Source organism: Pleurodeles waltl, chromosome 8 (genome assembly GCF_031143425.1).
Source record: "Pleurodeles waltl isolate 20211129_DDA chromosome 8, aPleWal1.hap1.20221129, whole genome shotgun sequence".
In the NCBI taxonomy this organism is placed as follows: domain Eukaryota; kingdom Metazoa; phylum Chordata; class Amphibia; order Caudata; family Salamandridae; genus Pleurodeles; species Pleurodeles waltl.
The window spans coordinates 1,540,976,279-1,540,998,087 of record NC_090447.1 but is presented as its reverse complement, the minus strand read 5'-3'; the positions used below and the strand labels follow the sequence as shown (position 1 = coordinate 1,540,998,087).

Sequence of the window (21,809 nt, the reverse complement as noted above, 5' to 3'; positions counted from 1 at the left end):
CCAACGTCAACGACGTCCCACCATCCCAGAAAATCTGCGACGCTCTCTCCACCTTTTTTTACCAGAAAATCGCCGCCATCCACAACAGCTTCAACACCACACCTCCGCCAGACCTCACCCCCAACAACTCCCACGCCGACCGCCTCACCACCTGGACCCACGTAGACGACACCGAAACCCTAAAGACCATGAACTCCATCCACTCAGGATCTCCCTCTGAACCCTGCCCACATCACGTCTTCAACAAAGCCGACGCCACCATCGCCCCCCAACTCCGCAAGATCATCAACCTTTCCTTCAACACCGCAACCTTCCTAGACAGCTGGAAGCACGCCGATATCCAACCCCTCCTCAAGAAACCCAAGGCTGACCTCAACGACCTCAAAAACTTCCGACCGATCTCCCTCCTCCCCTTCCCAGCGAAGGTCATCGAGAAGATCGTCAACGCACAGCTCTCCCACTACCTCGAAGACAACTCCATCCTAGACCCCTCCCAATCCGGTTTCAGACGCAACCACAGCACAGAGACTGCACTCCTCGCTGCCACAGACGACATCAGACAACAAATGGACAACGGCAAAACTTCAGCCCTGATCCTCCTAGACCTATCCGCCGCCTTCGATACGGTCTGCCACCGAACCCTACTAACTCACCTCCACGAAGCCGGAATTCAAGACAAAGACCTCAACTGGATCTCCTCTTTTCTCTCCGGTAGAACCCAGAGAGTCCGACTCTCACCCTTCCGCTCCGAAGCGACCAACCTCATCTGCGGCGTCCTCCAAGGCTCCTCGCTAAGCCCAACGCTGTTCAACGTATACATGGCACCCCTCGCACACCTGGCCCGTCAGCACAGCCTCAGCATCCTCTCATTCGCCGACGACACCCAGCTCGTCCTCTCCCTCACTAAAGATCCACACACCGCCAAAGCCAACCTCCACGAGGGACTGAAATCCATCGCCGAATGGATGAGAAACAGCCGCCTGAAACTAAACTCCGACAAGACGGAAGTCCTCATCCTCGGTCGCTCCCCCTCGGCCTGGGACGACTCTTGGTGGCCCACCGCTCTGGGCCCCGCACCCACTCCAGCCAACCACGCACGCAACCTCAGCTTCATCCTCGATTCCGCTCTCACCATGTCCAAACAGGTCAACGCAGTCTCCTCCTCCTGTTTCAACACCCTCCGCATGCTCCGCAGAATCTTCAAGTGGATCCCAACGGAAACCAGAAAGACGGTGACCCAAGCCCTCGTCAGTAGCAGACTTGACTACGGCAACGCACTCTACACAGGCATCCCAACAAAAGACATCCAACGACTCCAACGCATCCAGAACGCATCCGCCCGCCTGATCCTTGACATACCCCGCCGATGCCAAATCTCCCACCACCTGAAGGACCTCCACTGGCTCCCCGTGGACAAGAGGATCACCTTTAAACTCCTCACCCACGCACACAAGGCACTACACGACGCCGGACCCACCTACCTGAACAACAGACTCAACTTCTACGTTCCCTCCCGCCAACTCCGCTCTGCCAACCTATCCCTCGCCATTGTTCCCCGAATCCAGCGCAAGACCTCCGGCGGCAGATCCTTCTCCTACCTCGCCGCCAAGACCTGGAACTCACTCCCGACCTCCCCACGCCAGACCCAGGATCTCCTCACCTTCAGGAGACTCCTCAAGACATGGCTCTTCGACCTATAGCAGCTACCCCCCCCCAGTGCCTCGAAACCCTAACGGGTACATAGCGTGCTTTATAAATTTAATGATTGATTGATTGATTAATTGATTGGCTTGGTCTCACAATGGGCATCGTGGAGTATGGAATGGCAGTGTGCTCTCCATCTCTCTCTGGGTACATTGGCTTGGTCTCACAATGGGCGTCGTGCAGTATGGAATGGCAATGTGCTCTCCATCTCTTTCTGGGTACATTGGCTGGGTCTGACAATGGGCGTGTTGGAGTACGGAATGGCAGTGTGCTCTCCATCACTCTCTGGGTACATTGGTTTGGTCTCACAATGGGCGTGGTGGAGTATGGAATGGCAGTGTGCTCTCCATCTCTCTCTGGGTACATTGGCTGGGTCTCACAATGGGTGCGGTAGAGTACGGAATGGCAGTGTGCTCTCTATCTCTCTCTGGGTACATTGGCTTGGTCTCACAATGGGCGTGGTGGAGTATGGAATGGCAGTGTGCTCTCCATCTCTCTCTGGGTACATTGGCTTGGTCTCACAATGGGCATCGTGGAGTATGGAATGGCAGTGTGCTCTCCATCTATCTCTGGGTACATTGGCTTGGTCTCACAGTGGGCCTGGTTGAGTATGGAATGGCAAGGTGTTCTCCCTCTCACCCTCGGTCTTCCAGTGGGCATGTTGGAGTATGGAATGGCAGTGTGCTCCCCATCTCTCTCTGGGTACATTGGCCTTGTCTCACAATGGGCCTGGTGGAGTATGGAATGGCAGTGTGCTCTCCATCTCTCTCTGGATACATTGGCTTGGTCCCACAATGGGCGTGGTGGAGTATGGAATGGCAGTGTGCTCTCCATCTCTCTCTGGGTACATTGGCTTGATCTCACAATGGGTGTGGTGGAGTATGGAATGGCAGTGTGCTCTCCATCTCTCTCTGGGTTCATTGGCTTGGTCTCACAATGGGCGTGGTGGAGTATGGAATGGCAGTGTGCTCTCCATCTCTCTCTGAGTACATTGGCTTGGTCACACAATGGGCATTGTGGAGTATGGAATGGCAGTGTGCTCTCCATCTCTCTCTGGGTACATTGGCTTGATCTCACAGTGGGCCTGGTTGAGTACAGAATGGCAAGGTATTCACCCTCTCATCCTCGGTCTTCCAGTGGGCATGTTGGAGTATGGAATGGCAGTGTGTTCTCCATCACTCTCTGGCTACATTGGCTTGGTCTCACAATGGGCGTGGTGGAGTATGGAATGGCAGTGTGCTCTCCATCTCTTTCTGGGTACATTGGCTTGGTCTCACAGTGGGCCTGGTTGAGTATGGAATGGCAAGGTGTTCTCCCTCTCACCCTCGATCTTCCAGTGGGCATGTTGGAGTCTGGAATGGCAGTGTGCTCTCCATCACTCTCTGGGTACATTGGCTTAGTCTCACAATGGGCGTGGTGGAGTATGGAATTGCAGTGTGCTCTCCATCTCTCTCTGGGTACATTGGCGTGGTCTCACAATGGGCCTGGTGGAGTAAGGAATGGCAGTGTGCTCTCCATCCCTCCTTGGATTCATTGGCTTGGTCTCACAATGGGCGTGGTGGAGTATGGGATGGCAGTGTGCTCTCCATCTCTCTTTGGGTACATTGGCTTCGTCTCACAATGGGCGTGGTGGAGTATGGAATGGCTGTGTGCTCTTCAGCTCTCTCTGGGTACATTGGCTTGGTCTCACAATGGGCCTGGTGGAGTATGGAATGGCAGTGTGCTCTCCATCTCTCTCTGGGTACATTGGCTTGGTCTCACAATGGGCGTCGTGGAGAATGGAATGGCAATGTGCTCTTCATCTCTCTCTGGGTACATTGGTTTGGTCTCACAATGGGCGTGGTGGAGTATGGAATGGCAGTGTGCTCTCCATCTCTCTCTGGCTACATTGGCTTGGTCTCACAATGGGCGTGGTGGAGTATGGAATGGCAATGTGCTCTCCATTTCTCTCTGGGTACATTGGCTTGGTCTCACAGTGGGCCTGGTTGAGTATGGAATGGCAAGGTGTTCTCCCTCTCACCCTCGATCTTCCAGTGGGCATGTTGGAGTCTGGAATGGCAGTGTGCTCTCCATCACTCTCTGGGTACATTGGCTTAGTCTCACAATGGACGTGGTGGAGTATGGAATTGCAGTGTGCTCTCCATCTCTCTCTGAGTACATTGGCGTGGTCTCACAATGGGCCTGGTGGAGTATGGAATGGCAGTGTGCTCTCCATCCCTCCTTGGATTCATTGGCTTGGTCTCACAATGGGCGTGGTGGAGTATGGGATGGCAGTGTGCTCTCCATCTCTCTTTGGGTACATTGGCTTTGTCTCACAATGGGCGTGGTGGAGTATGGAATGGCTGTGTGCTCTTCAGCTCTCTCTGGGTACATTGGCTTGGTCTCACAATGGGCCTGGTGGAGTATGGAATGGCAGTGTGCTCTCCATCTCTCTCTGGGTACATTGGCTTGGTCTCACAATGGGCGTCGTGGAGTATGGAATGGCAATGTGCTCTCCATCTCTCTCTGGGTACATTGGTTTGGTCTCACAATGGGCGTGGTGGAGTATGGAATGGCAGTGTGCTCTCCATCTCTGGGTACATTGGCTGGGTCTGACAATGGGCGCGGTGGAGTACGGAATTGGCAGTGTTCTCTCTATCTCTCTCTGGGTACATTGGCTTGGTCTCACAATGGACGTGGTGGAGTATGGAATGGCAGTGTGCTCTCCATCCCTCTCTGGGTACATTGGCTTGGTCTCACAATGGGCGTGGTGGAGTATGGAATGGCAGTGTGCTCTCCATCCCTCTCTAGGTTCATTGGCTTGGTCTCACAATGGGCGTGGTGGAGTATGGAATGGCAGTGTGCTCTCCATCTCTCTCTGGGTACATTGGCTTGGTCTCACAATGGGCGTGGTGGAGTATGGAATGGCAGTGTGCTCTCCATCTCTCTCTGGGTACATTGGCTTGGTCTCACAATGGGCGTGGTGGGGTATGGAATGGCAGTGTGCTCTCCATCTCTCTCTGGGTACAGTGGCTTGGTCTCACAATGGGTGCGGTGGAGTATGGAATGGCAGTGTGCTCTCCATCCCTCTCTGGGTACATTGGCTTGGTCTTACAATGGGCGTGGTGGAGTATGGAATGGCAGTGTGCTCTCCAGCTCTCTCTGGGAATATTGGCTTAGTCTCACAATGGGCATCGTGGATTATGAAATGGCAGTGTGCTCTCCATCCCTCTCTGGGTACATTGGCTTGGTCTCACAATGGGCGTGGTGGAGTATGGAATGGCAGTGTTCTCTCCATCACTCTCTGGGTACATTGGTTTGGTCCTACAATGGGCGTGGTGGAGTATGGAATGGCAGTGTGCTCTCCATCTCTCTCTGGGTACATTGGCTTGGTCTCATAATGGGCGTGGTGGAGTACGGAATGGCAGTGTGCTCTCCATCCCTTTCTGGGTACGTTGGCTTGGTCTCACAATGGGCGCAGTGGAGTACGGAATGGCAATGTGCTCTCCATCTCTCTCTGGGTACATGGGCTTGGGCTCACAATGGGCGTGGTGGAGTACGGAATGGCAGTGTGCTCTCCATCTCTCTCTGGGTACATTCGCTTGGTCTCACAATGGGCTTGGTGGAGTACGGAATGGCAGTGTGCTCTCCATCTCTCTCTGGGTACATTGGCTTGGTCTCACAATGGGCGTGGTGGAGTATGGAATGGCAGTGTGCTCTCCATCCCTCTCTGGGTACATTATTTTGGTCTCACAATGGGCGTGGTGGAGTACGGAATGGCAGTGTGCCCTCCATTTCTCTCTGGGTACATTGGCTTGGTGTCACAGTGGGAGTGGTGGAGTATGGAATGGCAGTGTGCTCTCCATCCCTCTCTGGGTACATTGGCTTGGTGTCACAATGGGCGTGGTGGAGTATGGAATGGCAGTGTACTCTCCATCCCTCTTTCTGGGTACAGTGACTTGCTCTTACAGTGGGTGTAGTGGACTACGGATTGGATGTGCGCGGTCTCACTATGGGTACATTGCCCATGGACGTACAGACAACATGCATTCTGATGTTCAAGTGGACACTTTGATGGGAGGTTGACATCATGAACTTGGTCTTGTAGTCAGCATGATAAAGGACAAATGGCTACTGAGTGTGTGGTGGTGGTGAGATGTGTTGTGCACTGGTTGGGTAGGTGGGCTAGCGTAGGGGTATTATGCATTTATTCTTTCATTTGTTGTGGTGGAGCTGGCATGCTGTTCACGGCTTTGCGAGTGAGATTGTAGTAAGATGGATGCTATTCTGAGCTTCATTAAGCAGGGTGATGGGATTGTGGTTAAACGGTTGAAGTGGACATGGTGGATGAAAGATGGAACCTACCCCTGACAGCTGTAGCTGACTTGGTTCAGGTAGGATCTTGCAGTTAGTGTGCCAGGGGGGTGCCCTTGTAGTATAAAGGTTTCTGTGCCTGTGATCATACTCTCAGTCAAGTGTCCTTGCCGGTGCTTGAGGGTGATATTCTTCTGTCAGTCTTTGAGTAGTCATGATGGTGCATGGTTGGCTTTGTGTTGCTGACCTTCAGGTACGATGTTAGTAGGGGATAAAACACACTGGACCTGGAGGTTGGGTGAATGTCGTCATGGCACTGGTGTTTTATGGTTGTTTTAGGTTACACAGTTATTGACATGAGCTAGCCTCATCCTGGTGTTTTATGGTTACTTTAGGTTACACAGTTATTGACATGAGCCAGCCTCAGCCTGGTGTTTTATGGTTGTTTTAGGTTACACAGTTATTGACATGAGCCAGACCGCCAATGTCACAATATGGTGAAAAGTTCCGCCAGCCTGTTGGCAGTACTTTTCTCCATTTTACTGCCGTCCCCCGGGGTCATAATGACCCCATTGTCTCCAAAGCATTAAAATATGCACATAGAGTGGTCATTGGGTCGGCCTCTTTTTTTTAATTGGACGGCTTTCTTGTCCATCTCATTTCCCTGCTTCTTCTTAGAATGTTTACCTCCCTATTGCACCTCTGTACTGTGTGTGATTGGATGACTTGGAAACGTCCACTGCTTACAATTAGTACAGCTGAGGTCTGGGGTTTGACAGTGCAGTTGTCAAGTAAACCAAATGCTAACAATATATGTAGAGTGGCCTCTGGGTCTGCCCCCTTCAGCCATTGGCCTTCTTCAACCTCTCTGATTTAGGATGAGACTTTGCCAGTCATGCCTTGGCTCAACTCAATGGATTTTTCATCTCTCACCGAATGCTATTGGCTGTTTGCATGTATCTTTCCACCTCCACTGGAGTGTTTGCATTAAAATTCATGAGAGATTAGCTTACAACTATAGCTCTCTATGTCTGTTTCAGCTGTTTCCCTCCCGCGTGCCTCCCTGTAGTATGGTAATGCTGAACGCATTTGCACATTAACGCCTCAGTTGGCTTTGCAAGTCCTTGTTTCTTTCAATTCTTCTGCTCGGCTGCATTGAATTACATTTGCTGCTGAGCTGCTTATTTCTTAACATGTGCTCTGTATGGTCCAATAAAAGATGGGCGTCCACCATCTTGAAATAGTAAATTAAAAATAAAACACACACCCACACACACACAGACATGCGTACTAGTGGCCGTGCCGCGCTTTACGCATTTGCATTCACGATTATGCACGCACACATATGCATCATCACGATGAGCCATCGAATCATTATGACAGACAAGCAAGACTGTGTCAATTTGCATGTGTGCATGCACATCATCACATTTTTGTTGTTGATGCTGTATTCATTTTTTTTTTTTTTTTGCTTTTTTGTCAATGCAGAACAGCTTTACAAAACCACGCGCAAAGCACATAGACCTGCATTACTTTTAAATAGCTAAACCAATTTTCTTTGCTACCTTTCCTGAAGCCTAGAAACACGCCGAGGTCAAACCTCTCCTCAAGAAATCCTCGGCTGACCCCCAACGAACTACAAAACTATAGACCCACCTTGTTGCTCCCTTTCCTAGCCAAAGCCCTGGAAAAGGCTGACAACCTCCAACTCACGGAACACCTGGAGAGAAACAACCTACTAGACCCATCTCAATCGGGGTTCAGAAGCAACCACAGCACGGAGACAGCTCTGATCGCTGCCTCAGATGACGTCAGAGCAATACTTGACAAAGGAGAATCCGCTGCCCTTATCCTGCTCGACCTATCAGCTGCCTTCGACACAGTCACCCACCACACACTCATCCACTGCCTAGATCAGATGGGAATCACAGACAAAGCACTCAGTTGGACGGCGTCCTTACTGTTGAACCTGGCCCTGCTTGCAGGGTCATCCCCAAACGTTTTGCCTTACTTCTGCTGTTTTTCTGACCTCTTTTTGTTGGCTCTCAGACTCTGGGCACTTTATCACCGCTGATCAGGGCTAAAGTGCATGTGCTCTCCCTTCTAAACTTGGGATGACTGGCTTACACCTGATTGACACATTTATTTTACCTGTAATTCCCTTGTACAGTGGTATCCCAATACCCAGGGCCTGTAAATTGAATGCTACTAGTGGGCCTGCAGCGCTGCTTGCGCCAACCAGTGAAGTAGCCTTTCAAACCTGTCTCAGACCTGCTAGCGCAGGGCCTGCATGCTCAGTTCACTGCCACAGGGACCTGGCATCTAAATGTACTTGCCAGGCCCATAACTCCCCTTTTACTACATGTAAGTCACCCCTCAGGTAGGCCCAGGCCCCCACAGCTGTCTCCAGGGGCTGGGTGGGGTACCCTCCTTCTCCCTGCATTTGTGTTCTCCAGCGAGTGAGGAGCACTGTAATTGCTGACCTTACACAGCTCATGCAGAGCGCTGCAGTGTTAGTCTAGCCCAGTGGGTGATGAGCGCTTCATGGTTTTCAGCTTAAAATAGCGCATGAGGAGCATTTTGTGCTTGCTGCCGGCACAGGGGGCACCCGGTGTTACTGTGGTTGTGAGGAGCCCCTTTGTCGTAGCACGGACGAGCACTTCCTTGTGTGGAGTCACTGCTGCGGCCCAAGCCGCATGACAAAGACTGCTGGGGGCCGAGGAGAGCGGAGATTGCTGCCAGCCGGGCAGGCGAAGAGTCCTCCCAGCCCTGAGAGGACATGAAGGCCTGCCTCCATGTTAGGCAGGGTCCCGAGCCAGGAGGGTTGCCCCACCTGGCCGCATTGTTGGTGTTGGAGATGTGTGGTCTCCAAGGACAAGGGAAGCCATGTGCACCTCTGTGCCTTGCCGGACAGGAGGGAAGCCTCGGCAGAGGCCCCGTCAGGCTGAGGGTTGCTTGTTTGAGGCGGCCCATGTGTGAGGAGTGGGGTCACCTCCCCCCTAGGTGAGTTGGCTTCCTGATCTTATTCTCCCTGCAGCAGAAGTACCGGAAGCCGGGGAGGCCTTGTTCGCTGAGGGTAGGCCGCTCCCCATATCTTTTGACGGCAGTGCATTACGGCTGGTAGGATGGTAAAGGGGTAGGAAACCTTGAAGGAAGACTCGTGCCTGCCCAGCCCTTTCTTTCAGATGACCTTATCTCCTATAATCGGAGTGTGGAGGCTCCAGTGCTTAGTGAGAGGGTTTGGTCATTACTGAGCACCCTCTTTGGTCTAAGAATGTTTTATGCAATAAAGTTTATTTTTATATAACTTTTTGTGAAGTTTTCTTTGTGGTGTATTTATTTTGTCGCTAGAGTGTGTGTGTCTGTTGTGCATAAGCTTTACACATTGCCTCTGGGATACGCCTGACTGCTTGCACCAAGCTACCAAGGGCATGATTAGGGATTATCTTGGTTGCGTAACTCTCTTGCCCTGACTAGAGTGGTGGTCCTTGCCTGGCTGAGGTTCCTACCCTAGCCGACCAGGAACCCCCTTTCCAACACTTACTCACTGGACAGACCTAGAAAGTCCACCTCCCCCTTCACATCACAAGCCAAGCATAACATCTGCGGTGTTCCCCAGGGCTCATTCCTCAGCCTCACACTCTTCAATATCTACATGACACCACTCGCGGATATGGACAGATCTCATGACATTACCATCACTTCCTATGCAAACGACACTCAGCTCATCCTGTAATACTCCGCCGAACCCTACACCACCAAGACAAATTTCCACAGCTGCATGAAGAATGTCACAGCATGAATGAAGGACAAGTGCTTAAAGTTGAACACAGACAAGATGGAAGTTCTCATCTTTGCCAAAAACACTGCTGTCTGGAACGACTCCTGGTGGCCCTCGGAGCTCTGCATTACCCCCGCGCCAAAAGACCACGCCCGCAACCTCGGCATCATCCTAAACAGCAAGCTCTCCATGAGACGTCAGGTCAACTTCGTCACCTCAGCCTGCTTCCTCACGCTACGCATACTCCGGAAATTGTTCAAGTGGTTCCCCATCAACACAAGAAAGACAGTCACTCAGGCCCTCATTACTAACCGCCTAGACTACAGCAATGCACTCCATGTAGGCACCAAACTCATGCAGAGGCTTCAATCAATACAGAACGCAGCCGCCAGACTGATTCTCAACCTGCCCAAAAGAGCTCACATATCCCAGCACCTGAAAGACCACCACTGGCTCCCGGCCCACAAGAGATGCTACTTCAAGCTCCTCACCTACACCTGCAGAGCCCTCCAGGGACCAACATACCTGAACCAACTTCTAAATTTCCACCACTCCCACAGGGGCCTCTGTGCTGCAAACCTGATCTCCCGCAATCGCCACTGCCATGCAGGAGGATGCTCCATCTCCCACATCACCTCCCAGGCCTGGAACCCCCTGCCCTCCACCTCTGTACCTCCTCTATGCTGACGGATTTCAGGAAAGGGCTCAATACATGGCTTTTTGAGTGAAGTCCTGCTCGTAGCACCTGGATACCTGAATGGGTGACGTCATGCTCTACACATATTTGATTGATTGATTGATTGTGATATGCTCAACGCTTAAAGTCTTGACGTCCTATCCAGGGCGTCAACAAAGTGGTGAAGAAGTACAATTGTAAGACAGGGATGGATAGTCAGTTATAAGATGTAGGACTTTTGTAAATAAATTGACTAGTAACACATTGTAAATGAACAACTTCACTTATTTCCTGAGTAAGTCACCAGTGTATCAATCCCTCCACCAACTCATGAAAAGATTAAGAGAATGATTCCTTTAACCTATATAATAGGTTCCCTTCCCCCGCCCATCCCCCCCTACTATCACGCTCCCACATGGCTACAAGGACATCAACAACAACACACCAACCTCCTTACAAATGCTAACAGAGAAACCAAGAGTAATACCCCACCCTCTTTCTATGTGACTACTGTGAAAACAACACCAAAACCAAGCCAACTCCATCCACATGTCAACAGTTAAACCAAGAGCAAAACACTCACTTCTTACACCTGCCCATAGTGAAATCAGGAACAAAGCAGCAACCTCCCACCAAAGCCTACATTGAAACCAAGAGCAAAACACCAGTGTCACTTTGCATGCTTACAGTGGAACCAAGAGCAAAAAGCCAACCTCTCTCTACATGACTACAGTGGATCCAAACACACAAACCTCCCTCTCTACATTCCTCCAGTGAAACCAAGAGTCAAATACCAATGTTGTTTCACAAGTTCATAGGGAAACCAGAGCAACACACGAACTCTCTTGTCATACAGTGAAACAAAGCAGACAATACCAAAATCCACCACATGCATGCAGTGAAACCAAGACCAAAACACCAACTCCCTTGACATGCTTCTTGAGAAACCTAGAACAAAACACCAACCTCCCGCCTCATATTTAATGTAAACCAAGAGCAAAACACCAGCTCCCTCCACATGCCTAGAGGGAACCAAGAACAAAACACAAACCTCCCACCACATAATTACTATAACCAAGAGCAAAACCAAGAGCAAAACACCAGCCCCCTTCAGATGCTTACAATGAAGCCTAGAGCAAAACACCAAACTTCAACCACATACCTACATGGAGCCAAGAGCAAAAGGAGCAAAGCACCAACCTCTTAACAAATGATTACAGTGAAACCAAGATCAACAAACCAACTCCTTCCACATGCCTCTTGAGAAACCAAGAACAAAACACCAACCTCCCACCACATACCTACTGTAAACCAAGAGAAAAACACCAACCTCCCTTCACATGCTTACAGTGAAACCAAGAGCAAAACACCAAACTTCAACCACATTCCTACATGGAACCAAGAGCAAAGGGAGCAAAGCACCAACCTCTCTCCACATGACTACAGGGTAACCAAGAGCAACACACCAACTCCTTCCACATGCCTCTTGAGAAACCAAGAACAAAATACCAGACTCCCACTGCATACCTACTGTAAACCAAGAGAAAAACACCAACTCACTCCGCATGCCTAGAGGGAAACAAGAACAAAACACCAACCTTCCACCACATTGTAATAAAGTGAATCCACACCAGATGAAGATATATGGTAGGAGGTATTTATTACAGCCTCAACCAACAGCCAGCATATCAACTGTCATGCAGAGAACCCTGCATGACAGAACCTCAGAACAAGCTGGTTCCATGCCCAGTGTTCTGGCATGGAGCCATGTTACATCATTACACTTCTTCCTCTTTACATTAGAACAGAAATAACATGAGAACAAAAACACATTTGAACAGAAAGAAAAAGAGGGTAGAAAGAACTACACAAAATCACGCAAATGTAAAGGAAACCTGCGTGTTCTGACACTCCTACGAGTATTATCAGACCTTAAATCAATGTCAGAGGGAAAACGATAAGAAGTATCATCTCTCCTGTCGGCCACACCACACCCCAAATTGGTCAAAATATACCTCTCCAAAAACTATCATTAAGCTGTTTAAAAATGCTGTCAAGACGGATGATGGTCGCATCTGGAATCATAGTCGTGTAGCACATTTTGGGGGGTGTGGTGTGGCCCACAGGAGAGATGATACTTCTTATCGTTTTGTATGACTTGACACTCCACTTCTTGTGCTTTTACACTGACCTTGTCTTCTTTATGTGCTTTACTTAGTTCTCCAACACACTTTAACATATGCTCTACCCTTTTTGCAATACTAACAACCTCATCCAACGGTGGCTCGTCCTTTAGCCAGAGTTCTTCCCTCACTTTATCACTGCAACACCTCAGCACAAACGGATCTCTAATCCTTTCTTCTACCAACGCCCCAAATTTACAACTTGAAGCCAACTTCTGTAAAGCCGTAATATATTCTTCAACACTCTCCTCTTTCCCTTGCTCCCGCAAACCAAAATGGTACCTTTCCATAATAGTACTAATCTTTGGCAAGTAATGTAAATCTAGTTGTCTTGCACATATTTCATATTCATTCAACCCCCTCTGATCAGCTTGCGACAATGGAGGTAGATTTTCCAACACCTCCTGTCCTTCACCCCCTAAACAATGTAACAAAAGTGCCTGCTTCATTTCACCACTCAAATTCGTACCACACAACCTGGCATAATTCTCAAAAATCTTTTTCCATTTCTTCCACTTAATAACCGGTTCTCCTGGATCTGACAAGAAAAACGGCGGCGCCGTAACATTCTGCATACTCACAAGAGGTGTAAAACACTTCTTCCCCACAATATGTTCCAAACCCTACTAGTTGCTAAAAGTACTTAAAGTCCAAAAGGTGTGCCAGTCACTGTATGTCCCAGCACGATGCCGCTATATCAAACACGGGTCTTCAGGTGTGTTTGTCACCGCAGAGACGACCTTTTCAGTTTAATTCATTTTACAACGCCCAATACTTGTATTCCACAAGTGCAATAAAGTTTCCAAAGAAATGTATATTCCCGTGACCACAAACCAATATAGTGATCCTTATCCAGTCTCCGTCTAAGTTTCAACTTCCAATAGACCGTCGATGTTCTTCTTCGATGTCTTCCAACAATTGCGCTTCTGACGTCGTGAAGCATACAGAGACCACTTTGATCCTCAGTAAATGCTCAAACAGCTTTCCACAAAGCCCCTACAACCGCAATTTCACACTTTTCTCCGCTAGAACATGCTGCAAAACGCTCGATCCTCTCCCAGCACGTCTCTGTAAGTTATCTCCGTTTTTCTCTTAAATAATCCAAGCTCTTACTTCTTTGTTGTTGTTGAGGCTGTCCCTTCCTCTGTGTTCCTTTCTCCGCCCAAGCGTCGCCAGTGTAATAAAGTGAATCCACACCAGATGAAGATATATGGTAGGAGGTATTTATTACAGCCTCAACCAACAGCCAGCATATCAACTGTCATGCAGAGAACCCTGCATGACAGAACCTCAGAACAAGCTGGTTCCATGCCCAGTGTTCTGGCATGGAGCCATGTTACATCATTACACACATGACTACAGTGAAACCAAGAACAAGGAACCCACCAGTCTCCACATGCCTCTTGCGAAACCAAGAGGGACATACCAATGTTTCTTCGCAAGCTCAAAGTGAAATGAAGAGCAACACCGGTGCCCTCGACATAAAGTGAAACAAAGAGGACAACACCATCCTCCCACCACATGACTACAGTAAACCAAGAGCTAAACACCACCTTCCCTTCACATGCTGGCATCTAATGTGTTTAGTTGTTATTGTCTTCACCTGTATCGCTTGTTGTCCACCGGCACAATGTCCATCGCTATGTAGTACTGCTGGTGCGGGTCCAGGCCGCTGATCTTTACCCTCATTGCTGGGAACATTCTCCTGCAAAGAAAAGAAGGAGGAATAGGGATATCTGAGAACTGTGTAAAGAAACAGGTGGGTACAAACTGAATACACACACCAGAGACAGCATGACGTCACGTGCAAAGGTGCATGCTTAGACCACTCTGACTAGGCATGGCCAGTGTGATTATTTAGTTATTGAATGTTTCCATTCCCTCTGCCCCACTAAAAGATTCCTCGCTCCCCGGGTTACTCTGTGCTTCTGCTCTTAACTGAGTATTCCATGCTCTGCCATTCCTCCAGTGAGTTTCACTTAAAATGCTAAAAGAATCCTTGCCCCTGGTCATTCTGTTTCCCTCACTCATGTTTTCACCATGCCCTGCACCACCTGCACTTAATGTTCAGTATACAATAGCTTACATCAAATCAATGCACTTATGTTGTTAATCTAGTGATTATATGATTGGCTTTCATTATGTATAGCACTCTGCTGCCTTGAGGCTTGGTTCACGTTATAGAAATACCATATACATATATACCCCCGCAGCCTCACTGTGCAGGAGCCGGCATTGCTCCCACAGGCAGGGAGCAGATATTTATGGTTGCTCCCTTTGGGAAGGAGCAATATCTGTTCTGACTCCCTGCCCACAGAAGTGCAGGCAGCAAAACAGAGCAGAAGTCTGCTCCCAGCCGGTGGGACATGTTTAAATCTTCTGCAGGCTGGGAGCAGACATGCGTTCCCTGCCCATGCTGCTGCAGGTAGGGAAGCCACGTTTGCTCCTGTTTGGTGGGAGATTTACAAATGTTCCTACTAGGCAGGAGCAAACATGTTTCCCTGCCTGCACTGGTGTGGTCAGGGAAGCTACTGTGTCTCGGGGTGAGCTCCTCTGGGCACAATAATAGAACCGGCCCGGAGAGATGAGATCCCCAGGGCCTTCTATTGCCATGTGGCCCCCTTCCATTTTTCTTAATGCATTGCGTCCCAGGGTGTAGGGTCCTCAGAGCCCAAGAAGGCTCGGGTTGGGCTCATGCCCCTCCCCTTAATGATGTAGTTTGGCCCAGGGGTTGGGGTCCCAAGGGCCTACAAAGGCTCAAACTCCACTTTTTTGATGATTTCGGCCCCAGGGGACTAGGTCCCCGAGAGCTAACAAGGCTCGGGAAGGGGGGCCCCTTGATCGCTCCATTTAATTGACTTACTCAGGCCTAGGAGATGAGTCCCCCGGGCCCAAAATTGGCTTGGGAAGGAGGCCCCATATATGTTTAGAAAAATGGCAGCTGCCATTTTCCGTTCTTTATTTTTTGCTGCAATCCAATTTTTTTTCAAACTTCAGGAACGGGATTAATAACCCAAGTCCTGTAATGGCTGCCATTTTTTCCATGTTGCTGGCAGCCAATCAGAGTGCTCACTCCCAGAAGAGTCTGACTCCAGCCGTGAGCTAATTGGCCCAGGGAAAAAAGCTCTGATGGCCAATCAGAACGCTCTATTGATTAAAACTGCATTTGAAGGACTCTCACGATTTGCATCTAATCACAAAAAGCACAATCTGTGAACCAAGATCTAGCTTCCTGCCAAATTTAGTACTTTTTGCAAAAACGCTTCTGACAAAAGTCAATGGAAAATGCATGGAGCTTTTGCGTTTTGGGGCCTGCTTTTTTCTCAACCCCCGCTTGGTGGATCGCTGCCAAACTTTCCATACACAAACTAGGCAAAGAGGATCACTTTCTTGAAATGTTTTGTGAAGAGTCGTCAAACGGTGCCAAAGTTATAAGCAAAACAAAAAAGGCATTTCCTATGAAAACACTGACGTAACTGTAACTTCCCAGTGGTGAACGTGGTAGCCAATATCTCTCGCTATATATATTACAGAGTGGCAGTGGCCACTCTGTAGTTATAGTTGAGGGACACTGAACGTTTTGTGGCATTTGGTCAAGGGGGTACAAAGAAAACAAGCATTTGCAATGCAACAAGTCTCGCATTTCTCCGAGTTAGATCTATTAGAAGTTGTAAACTCCCAGCCGGACTTTTCTTGCCTCATTAAATAGAAAAAAAATAGCGCGATCGCGCTGCTAAACAAGATCGGGCTGAGAAAAAAGAGAGAAAAAGTAGTCCACAAACAGGATGGAAAACAGCGAGCCTCGTATGTTTTCAGTATTTGGTCGCTGCGCTCGAGGAGGATTAAACAACGAAAAAGGCATGACGTATGCATGCCTTCCACTAATAAAAGCAAGCACATTTTAAAAGGCAAACCCACGAACCAATGAAAGACACTGATTTCACATGGGTGTGTCTCCGAGCCCTTTTCTAACTTCTACAGCATCTCGCATGCGAAACGCATGCGCAAGCGCATCCTACGCAGACTCGACCCTAAAAAGGGAGTCCCAAAACACACTTGCATGCCAATGTATTTTACATGGACTTTTGTATTCGATGTAGCATGGAAACAGCTGAATGGATTTACATGAAATATGGCAGGATTAGACATTATGGTCCACTCTATGCCACCCCACAGTACTCCACTGCAGTACATGCCATTCCCCTCTACCACAGTCCAGTGTATGCTATTACACTGTGCAACACTACATTACACGAACTCCACTGTATGTCACGACACATTATGCTTGTACGGCCTACGCTATTACACTGTACGAAACTACATTACACAAACTCCACTGTATGTCACTACACTCTATGCTTCCACAGTCTATGCTATTACAGTGTACGGCACTACATTATACAAAATCCACTGTATGTCACTACACTATACACTTGTACGGCCTACGCTACTACACTATACAGCACTACATTACACAAACTCCACTGTATGTCACTCCACTCTACAGCACTGCACTGTGTGCCACTCCACTCTACCTCACTGCACTCTACAGCACTGCACTGTGTGCCACTCCAGTCTACGTCACTGCACTCTATAGCACTGCACTGTGTGCCACTCCACTCTACGTCACTCCACTCTACAGCACTGCACTGTATGCCACTCCACTCTACGTCACTCCACTCTACAGCACTGCGCTGTGTGCCACTCCACTCTACGTCACTCCACTCTACAGCACTGCGCTGTGTGCCACTCCAGTCTACGTCACTCCACTCTACAGCACTGCGCTGTGTGCCACTCCACTCTACGTCACTCCACTCTACAGCACTGCACTGTATGCCACTCCACTCTACGTCACTCCACTCTACAGCACTGCACTGTATGCCACTCCAGTCTACGTCACTCCACTCTACAGCACTGCACTGTGTGCCACTCCAGTCTATGCCCCTCCACTCTCTGCCACTCCAGTCTACGTCACTCCACTCTACAGCACTGCACTGTGTGCCACTCCAGTCTATGCCCCTCCACTCTCTGCCACTCCAGTCTACGTCACTCCACTCTACAGCACTGCACTGTGTGCCACTCCAGTCTACGTCACTCCACTCTATAGCACTGCACTGTGTGCCACTCCACTCTACGTCACTCCACTCTACAGCACTGCACTGTATGCCACTCCACTCTACGTCACTCCACTCTACAGCACTGCGCTGTGTGCCACTCCACTCTACGTCACTCCACTCTACAGCACTGCGCTGTGTGCCACTCCAGTCTACGTCACTCCACTCTACAGCACTGCGCTGTGTGCCACTCCACTCTACGTCACTCCACTCTACAGCACTGCACTGTATGCCACTCCACTCTACGTCACTCCACTCTACAGCACTGCACTGTATGCCACTCCAGTCTACGTCACTCCACTCTACAGCACTGCACTGTGTGCCACTCCAGTCTATGCCCCTCCACTCTCTGCCACTCCAGTCTACGTCACTCCACTCTACAGCACTGCACTGTGTGCCACTCCAGTCTACGTCACTCCACTCTACAGCACTGGACTGTGTGCCACTCCACTCTACGTCACTCCACTCTACAGCACTGCACTGTATGCCACTCCACTCTACGTCACTCCACTCTACAGCACTGCACTGTATGCCACTCCACTCTACGTCACTCCACTCTACAGCACTGCACTGTGTGCCACTCCAGTCTACATCACTCCACTCTACAGCACTGCACTGTGTGCCACTCCACTCTACCTCACTGCACTCTACAGCACTGCACTGTATGCCACTCCACTCTACGTCACTCCACTCTACAGCACTGCACTGTGTGCCACTCCACTCTACGTCACTCCACTCTACAGCACTGCACTGTGTGCCACTCCAGTCTACGTCACTCCACTCTACAGCACTGCACTGTGTGCCACTCCAGTCTACGTCAATCCACTCTACAGCACTGCAATGTGTGCCACTCCAGTCTACGTCACTCCACTCTACAGCACTGCACTGTGTGCAACTCCACTCTACGTCACTTGCACAATATCATAAGAAAACACAAAACACAGATATACTAAAAATAAAGGTACTTTATTTTTATGACAATATGTCAAAGTATCTCAGTGAGTACCCTCAGTATGAGGATAGCAAATATACACAAGATATATGTACACAATACCAAAAATATGCAGTATAGTCTTAGAAAACAGTGCAAACAATGTATAGTTACAATAGGATGCAATGGCGACACATAGGGATAGGGGCAACACAAACCATATACTCCAAAAGTGGAATGCGAACCACGAATGGACCCCAAACCTATGTGACCTTGTAGAAGGTCGCTGGGACTATAAGAAAACAGTTAGGGTTAGAAAAATAGCCGACCCCAAGACCCTGAAAAGTAGGTGTAAAGTGCACTAAAGTTCCCCAAAGAGCACTGAAGTCGTGATAGGGGAATTCTGCAGGAAAGACCAACACCAGCAATGCAACAAGGATGGATTTCCAGTCGAGGGTACCTGTGGAACAAGGGGACCGAGTCCAAAAGTCACAAGCAAGTCGGAGATGGGCAGATGCCCAGGAAATGCCAGCTGTGGGTGCAAAGAAGCTGCTACTGGACAGTAGAAGCTTAGGTTTCTGCAGGAACGACAAGGGCTAGAGACTTTCCCTTAGGAGGACGGATCCCTCACGCCGTGGAGAGTCATGCAGACGTATTTTCCCGTCGAAAGACCGCCAACAAGCCTTGCTAGCTGCAAATCTTGCGGTCAAGGTTTTTGGACGCTGCTGTGGCCCAGGAGGGACCAGGATGCCACAAATTGCGTCAGGAGACAGAGGGGACATCGAGCAAGACAAGGAATCCTCTCATCAGCAGGTAGCATCCGGAGAAGTGCCAGAAACAGCCACTACAAGGATGCGTGAAACGGTGCTCACCCGAAGTCGCACAAAGGAGTCCCACGTCGCCGGAGAACAACTTAGGAGGTCGTGCAATGCAGGTTAGAGTGCCGTGGACCCAGGCTGGACTGTGCACCAAGGATTTCCGCCGGAAGTGCACGGAGGCCGGAGCAGCTGCAAAAGTCGCGGTTCCCAGCAATGCAGTCTGGCGTGGGGAGGCAAGGACTTACCTCCACCAAACTTGGACTGAAGAGTCACTGGACTGTGTGAGTCACTTGGACAGAGTTGCTCGATTCAAGGGACCTCACTCGTCGTGCTGAGAGGAGACCAGGGTACCGGTGATGCAGTTCTTTGGTGCCTGCGGTTGCAGGGGGACGATTCCGTCGACCCACGGGAGATTTCTTCGGAGCTTCTAGTGCAGAGAAGAGGCAGACTACCCCCACAGCATGCACCACCAGGAAAACAGTCGAGAAGGCGGCAGGATCAGTGTTACAGAGTTGCAGTAGTCGTCTTTGCTACTTTGTTGCAGTTTTGCAGGCTTCCAGCGCGGTCAGCAGTCGATTCCTTGGCAGAAGGTGAAGAGAGAGATGCAGAGGAACTCGGATGAGCTCTTGCATTCATTATCTAAAGTTTCCCCAGAGACAGAGACCCTAAATATCCAGAAAAGAGGGTTTGGCTACCTAGGAGAGAGGATAGGCTAGCAACACCTGAAGGAGCCTATCAGAAGGAGTCTCTGACGTCACCTGGTGGCACTGGCCACTCAGAGCAGTCCAGTGTGCCAGCAGCACCTCTGTTTCCAAGATGGCAGAGGTCTGGAGCACACTGGAGGAGCTCTGGACACCTCCCAGGGGAGGTGCAGGTCAGGGGAGTGGTCACTCCCCTTTCCTTTGTCCAGTTTCGCGCCAAAGCAGGGCTAAGGGGTCCCTGAACCGGTGTAGACTGGCTTATGCAGAAATGGGCACCAAATGTGCCCATGGAAGCATTTCCAGAGGCTGGGGGAGGCTACTCCTCCCCTGCCTTCACACCATTTTCCAAAGGGAGAGGGTGTAACACCCTCTCTCAGAGGAAGTCCTTTGTTCTGCCATCCTGGGCCAGGCCTGGCTGGACCCCAGGAGGGCAGAAGCCTGTCTGAGGGGTTGGCAGCAGCAGCAGCTGAGGTGAAACCCCTGAAAAGGCAGTTTGGCAGTACCAGGGTCTGTGCTACAGACCACTGGGATCATGGGATTGTGCCAACTATGCCAGGATGGCATAGAGGGGGCAATTCCGTGATCATAGACATGTTACATGGCCATATTCGGAGTTACCATTGTGAAGCTACATATAGGTAGTGACCTATATGTAGTGCACGCGTGTAATGGTGTCCCCGCACTCACAAAGTCTGGGGAATTGGCCCTGAACAATGTGGGGGCACCTTGGCTAGTGCCAGGGTGCCCTCACACTAAGTAACTTTGCACCTAACCTTTACCAGGTAAAGGTTAGACATATAGGTGACTTATAAGTTACTTAAGTGCAGTGTAAAATGGCTGTGAAATAACGTGGACGTTATTTCACTCAGGCTGCAGTGGCAGGCCTGTGTAAGAATTGTCAGAGCTCCCTATGGGTGGCAAAAGAAATGCTGCAGCCCATAGGGGTCTCCTGGAACCCCAATACCCTGGGTACCTCAGTACCATATACTAGGGAATTATAAGGGTGTTCCAGTAAGCCAATGTAAATTGGTAAAATTGGTCACTAGCCTGTTAGTGACAATTTGCAAGAAATGAGAGAGCATAACCACTGAGGTTCTGGTTAGCAGAGCCTCAGTGAGACAGTTAGGCACCACACAGGGAACACATACATATAGGCCACAAACTTATGAGCACTGGGGTCCTGGCTAGCAGGGTCCCAGTGACACATAACAAACATACTGAAAACATAGGGTTTTCACTATGAGCACTGGGCCCTGGCTAGCAGGATCCCAGTGAGACAGTGAACACACCCTGACATACACTCACAAACAGGCCAAAAGTGGGGGTAACAAGGCTAGAAAGAGGCTACTTTCTCACAGCCACACTGACTGACTGCTCCCCTGGAAGAGCCACACTGACTGACTGCTCCCCTGGAAGAGCCACACTGACTGACTGCTCCCTTGGGAGAGCCACACTGACTGATAGCTCCCTTGGAAGAGCCACAGTGACTGACTGCTCAGCGGGGAGAGCCACACTGACTGATAGCTCAGCTTGGAGAACCACACTGACTGACTGCTCACCTGGGAGAGCCACACTGACTGACCGCTCCCCTGGGAGAGCCACACTGAC

At 49.9% G+C, this 21,809-nt stretch overlaps 1 protein-coding gene across 1 annotated transcript in view; it reads right to left on the bottom strand.

Annotated features, from left to right (window-relative positions):
* The window catches only part of TBX15 (T-box transcription factor 15), a 221,249-nt gene that overhangs the window by 56,891 nt on the left and 142,549 nt on the right, over nt 1–21,809 (bottom strand). The window contains exon 3 of the mRNA XM_069203003.1: nt 14,241–14,342. Coding sequence (XP_069059104.1) covers nt 14,241–14,342 — 102 coding nt within the window. The remainder of the gene's footprint in view (nt 1–14,240; nt 14,343–21,809) is intronic.